This window comes from Penaeus chinensis, chromosome 1, assembly GCF_019202785.1.
Source record: "Penaeus chinensis breed Huanghai No. 1 chromosome 1, ASM1920278v2, whole genome shotgun sequence".
NCBI classification, from domain to species: Eukaryota; Metazoa; Arthropoda; class Malacostraca; order Decapoda; family Penaeidae; genus Penaeus; species Penaeus chinensis.
The window spans coordinates 39,476,338-39,486,337 of NC_061819.1; the positions used below are offsets into that span (position 1 = coordinate 39,476,338).

Genomic DNA, 10,000 nt, shown 5'->3' on the forward strand with positions numbered 1-10,000 from the left:
TGCCAGCTTTGTGGTGACATTTCGCTTAATTTCACGGAGTTTCCCCTTGAAACTGTTGTGGGAAATGTACGAGAGATTAAAGAAAAGAACAAAAGAAAACATAACAGTGTGTATATATAAGAATACGGGTTTGTTCCCCCGCCGTGCATGCGTGGAGAAAATGGAGAGCGTGAGTGTTTACATTTTTAGGAGAAAAATGGTGACTTCGTGTATAAAAGGTATGAATGAGAATGAATATCTTCACAATACAAAGTGAGAATGAAGATCTGCATTTGACCGGTTTCGATTATATCTTCGTCAGAAATACACATATCTTTCTGACGAAGATATAATTAAAACCGGTCAAATACACGTCTTGTATTGTGAAGATATTCATTGTCATACCTTTTTATACATGTGTCGACATGAATAATGACTTGGTGTTTTAGAAGTAGGGAAACAATGCACAGATATCTTCATCGCCTTTTCCGCTCTTTCTAGTTTTGATTTCAATGTTGTTCTCGTTTCCGCATTAGCCTACTTCACTGGGTCTAATGGCAGGTTGCACGAGTCCATATTTCTTATAGGCCTCTCTCAGAATTCCCGGACCGTCAGCCATCTGGGGGAAGAGTAATTATACTCGTGTGTCAGATATACCAGCGTGACATATCTGTATAGAGACCTCATTGGTATATTCTTGTTTTTGATATATTTCTTGATTCATTATTCATTCTCATTCTGATTAGATATTTATCGACTGGTTAATTACATACTTTGTTATTATATATTCATTATTAATTCATATTCTCATCAAATATTCATTGGTTTATCGCGTATTTGTTATTAACAGACTTTCTTATAAAAAAAAATAATTTCAGTTATTAATTCACATTCTCATTAAATATTCATCGATTCATCATCAATTCCCATTCTTATCAAATATCCACGAGCGACGTAAATTAACAGAAACTTCACTGATGGTTCCTCTCTCTCTCTCTCTCTCTCTCTCTCTCTCTCTCTCTCTCTCTCTCTCTCTCTCTCTCTCTCTCTCTCTCTCTCTCTCTCTCTCTCTCTCATCTATATCTTATCCATTCATTATTCACGCATCAAATATTCACTGTTCATTATTAATTCCCATTCTTTCCCAATATCCATTGATCGACGTAAATTAACAGAAGCTGCATTTTTATCTCGTCACTAATGGTTCTCTCTCTCTCTCCTTTGCAGTTGCAGGATGTGTCGATTAGGATTGTGGGCCGCCGTGGTCCTTCTTGCAGCCGCCGCCTCTGCCCAACTCAACCAGGTAAGCCCACCAAGAACTTCTGGTTGTCTTTGATAGATAGGTGGATTTGATAGAGAGGCAGACACACCTATTGAGTTGGATTTGCTAGACACACACGCCCAATAAGTTGGAGTTGCTTGACAAACACGACCCTTTGGTTGGATTTACTAGACAGACACGCCCCTAATTTACATCTTCCAGACAAAGACGCTCTCGAAATTAGATTTACTCGACACAGCCACGCCCACCAAGATTAATTTACTTATATACTGTCAGAGCTGATGGCGTGTGTGTGTATGTATGTATATATATATATATATATATATATATATATACATATATATATATACATATTAACTTAAGGAAGCTCAAATAAACAGACTAATTAAGCGCCGTTAGCCCGACATGCGCCCTTCACACCTGATAAGTAAGGTTTACTTAAGCAAAGTCTTACGTTAAGAGGATGCTTTCATTTATTAAATAAGATCGACTTTCGTTAAACTTATTCGCGTCTATGAAAAGGGTGAACGAATCACTTTGGAACAAAACCACGCCCAATGAAAAAAAAACATATGAAAAGTAATAGATACATAAATGAGTGAATAAAACTGCCACGCCTTTTAAGATCATCTCTCTCTCGTGCCATTTGTCCCGCGGCTCAAGACCTGATGTTTAAATAGTCTTGGAGGAGGGGATAAGGAGGGAGACGGAGGACAATAACCGGAAACAACCCCTCCTTATTCTCCGGTTCCCTTATCCTCTCAGCTTTTCCTCCCTCCTTCCCTTCCCTTCCCTTCCCTTCCCTTCCCTTCCCTTCCCTTCCCTTCCCTATCTTCCTTCCCTTCCTCCTCCTTCTCTCCTCTCCTCCTTTGCTCCTTCCATTCCCTTAACTATACCTCTTCCTTCCCACACTCCATCCCTCCCTCCTTCCTTCGCTTCCCTATACCGATTCCCTCCCTTCCCTTCCCTTCCCTTCCATTCCATTCCCTTCCTCCTTCCCTCCATCCCTCCTTCCCTACATCCCTCCTTCCCTCCTTCCCTCCATCCCTCCTTCCCTCCTTCCCTTCTTCCCTTCTTCCCTTCTCTTTCCTCCCCTCCCCTCCCCTCCCCTCCCCTCCCTCCTTCCCTCCCTCCATCCCTCCCTCCCTCCCTCCTTCCCTTCCCTTCTTCCCTTCCCTTCTTCCCTTCCCTTCCCTTCCCTTCCCTTCCCTTCCCTTCCCTTCCCTTCCCTTCCCTCCTTCCCTTCTCTCCCCTTCCCTGCCCCCTCCCCCAGGCTCTTGTTAATGGCACGGTGGCACTGACCTTGGCTTCGTCGTCATGCCTCTTCAAGACGAACAATTTCCTCCATCCCTGATAGGCCTACCGGATGCTGGAGACGCCTGCCTGTCAATTGACTATTTTTTTTCTTTTCTTTATTACGGTCAGATTTTGTTTTTCTTTTTCGCTTATCGTTTCTTGTTTCTTGTTTGTATGTGACGATTTCTGTTCGTTCGTCTTTTGTTGATACGTTTCCTATTTTGCATATAATAACTTGGAAGAGAAGTTCCCTGTGGTTTTTAACACCCTACAGCTAATGACTAATTACAACGATGATCAAGAACGAACACGAGTGATGCCATTTAAAGATAATGACGAGGGCGGAAGAAACGTTAATTACCAAAGCGATCGGAAGTCAAGCCGAACTCGCCGTGTTTTTGTGGCGCCGCCGAGAGCAGGCAGGCGGTGAGATGATCGCGGCTCTTGGGAAAAAGGACGGTCAGAGGGAGAAAGTTACCGGACGCCGTTGCTTGCTCTCCCTCCCTTCCTTCTCCCCTCCTTCCTTGCTCTCCCTCCCTCCCTTCCTTCCCTCCTTCCCTTCTTCCTTCCCTCCTTCCTTCCCTCCTCTCTTCCCTGCTCTCTTCCCTCCTTCCCTCCTTCCCTCCCTCCTTCCCTCCCTCCTTCCCTCCTTCCCTCCTTCCCTCCTTCCCTCCTTCCCTCCTTCCCTCCTTCCCTCCTTCCCTCCCTCCTTCCCTCCTTCCCTCCTTCCCTCCCTCCTTCCCTCCTTCCCTCCCTCCTTCCCTCCTTCCCTCCTTCCCTCACTCCCTCCCTCTCTCTCTCTCTCTCTCTCTCTCTCTCTCTCTCTCTCTCTCTCTCTCTCTCTCTCTCTCTCTCTCTCTCTCTCTCTCTCTCTTCTCTCTCTCTCTCTCTTTTCTCTCTCTCTCTCTCTTCTCTCTCTCTCTCTCTCTCTCTCTCTCTCTCTCTCTCTCTCTCTCTCTCTCTCTCTCTCTCTCTCTCTCTCTCTCTCTCTCTCTCTCTCTCTCTCTCTCTCTCTCTCTCTCTCTCTCTCTCTCTCTCTCTCTCTCTCTCTCTCTCTCTCTCTCTCCCTCCCTCCCCCCTTCCCCTTCCCTCCCTCCCTCCCTCCCTCCCTCCCTCCCTCCCTCCCTCCCTCTCTCCCTCCCTCCCTCCCTCCCTCCCTTCCTTCCCTCCTTCCTTCCCTCCCTCCCTCCCTCCCTAACTCCCTCCCTCGTAAGGAATAGTTCAGACGCGGTTATGCGGGAAACTACAGAAGCAATTATTACACTCTATTTGAATCCATATAGCTACGTTGCACCGAAGCGTAACAATGCCTATCTATCTACCTGTCTCCCTCTCTCTCTCTCTCTCTCTCTCTCTCTCTCTCTCTCTCTATTTCCCTCTCTCTCCCTCTCCCTCTCCCTCTCCCTCTCCCTCTCTCCCTCTCTCTCCCTCTCCCTCTCCCTCTCCCTCTCCCTCTCCCTCTCCCTCTCCCTCTCCCTCTTCCTCTTCCTCTTCCTCTTCCTCTTCCTCTACCTCTCCCTCTCCCTCTCCCTCTCCCTCTCCCTCTCCCTCTCCCTCTCCCTCTCCCTCCCCCTCCCTCCCTCCCTCCTCTCTCTCTCTCTCTCTCTCTCTCTCTCTCTCTCTCTCTCTCTCTCTCTCTCTCTCTCTCTCTCTCTCTCTCTCTCTGTTCCTTAGGCGGAAAGGTGATTAGCGATTCGGAAACTCCGATCGAATCCCAAGCGGGAAGGACGAAAATTGCTCGCGATCCGGACGCCTTCGCCCTCCCGCGCTGCCACTGACCGAGGCGCGCGGTGCCGTGGCCTTTGCACCCCCTCCCCCCAGCCCAGACGTTTATGAAATGAATGCGTGGGTGTGTGTACATTCCCAAGCGCCTGGCTAAACAATCCGCCGTGGCCAGAGGAGCCGTGGAGCGTAGGAGCGTAGCCAAGCAAAGTGCTGCACGCGATGGCACACAATGAATCTTGCGCCGCGCCGATCCTGTTATCGGAGGCGGACGATGGCCCCGCGGCCGCCGCGCGCCTGGCCCGCGAGCGGCAGCCCCTGGCGTGCGTGGCCATTGCAGCCTGTGCATGATTTTGTAGTTGTAGTTGTGCACACACACACACACACACACATAGACACCCACACACACCCACACACACCCACACATGCATATATACAACAAACAACGTACATTACATTCATGCATTCATAAGAACACAAGGAATGGGCATTTCCATCAGGAGTGCGCGCGCGGACTGCCATCCAGCTCCGAAAGCTCTCTTCCTCCTCTACTTAGTATTCCTTCCCCGGCGTCCGTCACCCTTGCTCGCCCTGCCCCGGACCCTCTCCCTCCCCCACCTTTCTCTCTCCTCTCCCTCTCCCACCCTTCTCCTCCTCCTTCTCCCTCTTCCTCCTCACCTTTCTTTCTCTTCTCCCTCTCCCACCCTTCTCCTCCTTCTACCTCTTCCTTTTCCTGTCCCTTTCCCTCTCCCTCTCCCTCTCCCTCTCCCTCTCCCTCTCCCTCTCCCTCTCCCTCTCCCTCTCCCTCTCCCAAGCCAAACGCTGACCACGAGCAGAGCCACTCCCTTCCCCGTCGCCCCCCCCCCCCCCCCGCCCACGCCCTTACCGGTGGCTCGGTCATGTCTTCTCCTTCCATAGCGCAATGCTTATGACCGCCACTAATCGCGATGGACTTGCTGTTTGCGGCGGAGGATTCACCCAATTACGGCCGCCCTGGTGATTATTTAGTGGTTCTCGCGGGCGATGGGCTGTAGGGGTCAGGAGGCGAACTAAGTAAACCCAGTGTCGAGCTATGAACCGGCTCTCTTCTCGGCTCGAAATGCTTCGGGTGCTTCACTGGAGCAGCGGAATGGCGGCGGGCGCGCGGGCGGGCGGGCGAGCACCGTGCGGCGAGGGAGTGGCGGCGGAGGGGGTTCCTTGAAGGAGGTCCGGAGGGAGGGAGGGGGGTCCGTCTTCCGGTCCGGGGTTCAACGGCACCCGACCAGTGCCTGACCACACGCCGCCTCCGCTGGCCCCGAAGGATCTGTCACGCGCGCTGGACTCTCGTCTATAGGATCCGCGGCCATCTTGTGTTCGAAGCGTTTCTGTTCGTTCGCTCGTCACCTTAGAAGGGCGTCCGGGAGGATGGTTACTAAGATATTCATGGATTTTTATCCCGTAAGGTATTATCCGCATAATTTGCGGGCATCTGGACATATGTGTTGAAAGATTAGCTCCTCGTATTTATTTGCGTACAGCATGGCCATTTTCGGCGCGCTGTTTCCCTCGGGCTAAGAGAGGTACGCGATGGCTTCGAAACCCTTGTGTGACGCGGGCTTAGGCTTAATTTCTAAGCACACAAACCTTCTTAAGACTTTCAACTCTTCGCATGAGTCATGAATTACGAATGCAAGTGTGGTTTACGAATGAGGAGGCGGCATGCCCACTCCCACAACCGGAAACATGCGTGATTTAAGCCTGCCTTCCGCGCGGCCATGTACCCACTCTCACATCCGGGAACCCGCGGGTCCCGCTACGGGATTGGCCCGTCAGCTGGTGCTTGAAAAACGGTGACGTCAGGAGCCGCCTCAAAGCAAACACTTTTGTCATGACTCTGTATGTGTGTATACGTGCAATGTATCTAGACACTGCACATGCGAATGCGCGCGCGCGCACACACACACACACACACACACACACACACACACACACACACACACACACACACACACACACACACACACACACACACACACACACACACACACACACACACACCATGTTTCACGTTGTCGTGCTTTGTCCCAGAGGCATCGAAATATTTGCATATTGAATTTGTCAAGGAATGTTATTCTCGGCTTTACCTTGAGCTTGCTTGCCTTCAGTTTTAGCGCTTAAGTTAAGGTCCTCTAATGTGCCTTTACGTATTGCATATATAAATACACACACATATATATACATATATATACATATATATACATTTATATACATATATATACATATATATACATATATATACATATATACATACACATACATACACATACATACACATACATACACATACATACACATACACAAACAAACAAACACACACACACACACACACACACACACACACACACACACATGTATGTATGCATGTATATATATACACACATTTTTCTTTCTCACATTTTTTATACGTGTAGGCTTTATACACACATATATTAGATAGATTGATAGATATAAAATACACCTAGACTTACCTATCGTCACTCGCCCTTTGTGTGTGTTCATCATTTTACGTCGAAATGCAGGCGATAACGATAATCTCTGATACTCTCTACCTCCGTATAGAATTAGAATGCAAACACCGAAGATAGAAGATTCAAAGTTTTTTATTTATATTCAGAAATATGATATCGAACTTACTATAGTCGAAGGAAAAAAAGCGGGAAAATCGCAGGCTTGTCTCTGCGCCTTTGTTCTCGGTCGCCGGCGGGAATGCATTCGGCGCCGCGACGGAACCCTTATCCTGAGCGAGCGGCAGGTGTCGTCTTTTCTTTCACCCTCTTTGAACCTCCTTTCGAAGCCTTATTTTTTTAGAACCCTTTTAGAACCCTTTAGATTCTCTATTAAGTACTGTTTGAAAAAAATAGAAACCTCTTAGAACCCTTTTAGAAGCCTGTAGAATCCCCCTCAGAAGTCCCTTTAGAATCTCGTTTAGAACCCAAAAGAACAGAAATCGATATTAAGGAACTCCATGCTTTCTCATTGACTACACGCAATATCATTATTATATCCTCTTCATCTTTGATTTTTTTCTTGGACAAGAGCGAAGATGCGATAAAGACTCGGATGCTTTTCCCATCATTTCACTTATATCATAAACACACGAATACAAGTTCACGCTTCGTGTTCCCGCCAAATGAAGCAGGATCGGAATCCATTGGGCGATAATTTCCCCGGCGTTTGTGGCTCGGCTCAATTTCTCGAAGCAGTGGGGGGTGAAGCAACATGGCCACCTGCTTGCGTTTTCGGCTCCTTAATTAGGCTCCCTTGGGTGAGTACACGTGAAGTGAGGGCGCCCGGGGGAAGGGGGGAAGGAAGAGGGAGAGGGGGAAAGGCTATAGTGCCTAGTCTGCGTTTTGTCAAATTTTAGGTTCAGTTTAGTATAGCGGTTTAATTATTTTTTAGGTCCGTCGTTTTTCTTTTCTGCTCCCCTTTTAGCATCGTTTTCTGTTTTATTTTTGTACCATTTTTATCGAGCGAAATAATTTCATGCCGTTTATTTTTCTGTTATTTTTCTTTAATTTCTATTATTTTTGTATCTATTTTATCGTCTATATTTCACTTGCATTTATCGAGACGGATTAATGTAAGCCGACCTTTATTTTTTTTATTTCCGCATTTCTTTATTTATAATCTATTTATTTTATTTATTTATTTATTCATTTTATTTTCTATTTATTTTGTTTTATATTCTGTTATTATTTTTCATTGTTTTATTGTATTATTTCGTCTATTATTTGATCACGGATTGTGACAGGGCACGGGGGTCCGGGTTGACGCCCCGGGCCCGGCTCTAAAAAAGTCCCATGTCGAAGGTTGGGACTTCCTGATACCCGGAGTCAAGGATCGGCCAAAATTATTCTTTTTTTTTCTTTTTCCTTTTTTTTAAGGGGACTATCGTGACGAATGGAGGGAGGGGAGGAAGGGGGAAGGAGGGGAGGGGGGAAGGTATCATAGGACTTGATCATCAAGCGTCGTCGCGTTAGGAAGGGAATATAAAAAATGATTTGTTTAAAAGGAAGTCGTTTCCGAGTCGCGGTTAACGGAGAGTTCGAGAAGATTTACGTTTCGACCTAAAGAAAAAGATAGATAAATGAAAATATAAATTTATTATAAGCACAAACCGAGACGAACGGTATCACGTTATTTCATTTCGCTACGGTGACTCCGCATGTTTGGAAGAACAACAAGACCGCTCCAGCAATAATAAAATAAAAAATGAATAGATAAATAAAAAGAAAAATAAGAATCATATATATCCGATATTCTTATTTACTTCTCTTAAGCACTTACACGTTTCTTTAAATGGAGGGAGTTTTTCGCCAGTGTACACAGCTCACGAAGCCGCGATAATATTGCATTCATTAAGTAGCCACGGCACACATAACTGCGAATAGCGGCCTCTGTTGTAACATGAAATTTTACACCGTGTTGAAAAGCCGCTATATACGTGTATGTTTTTTTCCCTTGTTTGTTTTTTTCCCTTTTTCCCTTGTTGTTTGTATTTCTTAAGGCGTTTGGTGTGCTTGTTTTGAGTATCTGACGCGATGGATTTAAACAATTCCCTTTTTTCTTTCTCTTCCACAGGAGGACGATCTTTTCCACTGTCCAGAGAGTAAGTACCTACATGTGGCAACACCGCAGCAGCTGATGCCACATTACTGTTCTCGGCAGGTTAGGGAGGGGAAGGTGGGGGAGGGAGGGAGGGAGAAAGCCAGGGAAGGGGGAATGGGAGGAAGGAGGAGGAGGAGGAGCAGGGGGAGGAGGAGGAGGAGGAGGAAGGAGGAAGAGGAGGAGGAGAAGGAGAAGGAGAAGGAGGAAGAAAACCAGGGGAGGGAGAAAGGGGGAAGAAGGGAGGGCGAGGGGGATGAGAGAGCGGTTAAGCCCAAGGTCTACTTCATCATTCTTTTCAGGATCCTATGTAGCTATTGCAGTCTCTCCCCGAGCTTTTGTATTTCCAAACACAAGGAGGGATGTATGGATATCTATTTAAATTTATATCTTTTTTTGGAAATCGCTGAAAAAAGAAAGGTTTAACAAGAGGTCACAGAAGGTCTTGAGTTGCCTCATGAGTTTTTTTTTTTAATATTATCATCTTGACTCAAACTTCCATCCTATCAAACCTTTGCCCTTCACACACGGAGCCACTAAAGAAACGCCGTCAAAGTGGTTTCTTGCTTTTCTCTCCTCGTTTTTTTTTTTCCATTTTCGTTTTTATTTTCGTTTTCCAAGGTCAACTGGCCACCCGAGTCCATTCTTCGTGACCTTTGTCCTGATCGTTCGGACACGCCTGGGATGACCTTTCTGTAGCTTCATCTTTGTCCTCTGAGTCCCCCTTGGCCGGCATTCTGACTTCACCTTTTTACCCTGCCTCGCTTACCCTGTTTTTCTATCTAAGCCCCTCTACCTGTCTTTTTATCTTAGCCTCTCTAACCCTCTCCTTACCCTGTGGTTCTATCTTAGCCTGTCTACCTGTCTCTCCACCTTGTCTGCCTCTCTACCCTTTCCTTCTCCCCCGCCCCTCTATCCCTGTCGCCTTACCTTGCCTCTCTACCCTGGCTCTATCCCTGTTGCCTTACTCTACCCCTCTACCCTTCAACCCCCTCCCCTGCCTCCATCCCCGTCGCCGTAACCCGCTTCCTCAATATATTTTCCTACCTTTCCTCTTGCTTCGGGATTCGAACTGGA

At 47.1% G+C, this 10,000-nt stretch overlaps 1 protein-coding gene across 1 annotated transcript in view; it reads left to right on the forward strand.

Moving 5' to 3' along the window:
• The window catches only part of LOC125024951, an 80,695-nt gene that overhangs the window by 9,314 nt on the left and 61,381 nt on the right, over positions 1-10,000 (forward strand). Inside the window, 2 exon segments of the mRNA XM_047612752.1 lie at positions 1,207-1,282; positions 8,900-8,927. Coding sequence (XP_047468708.1) covers positions 1,214-1,282; positions 8,900-8,927 — 97 coding nt within the window. The 5' untranslated portion in view covers positions 1,207-1,213.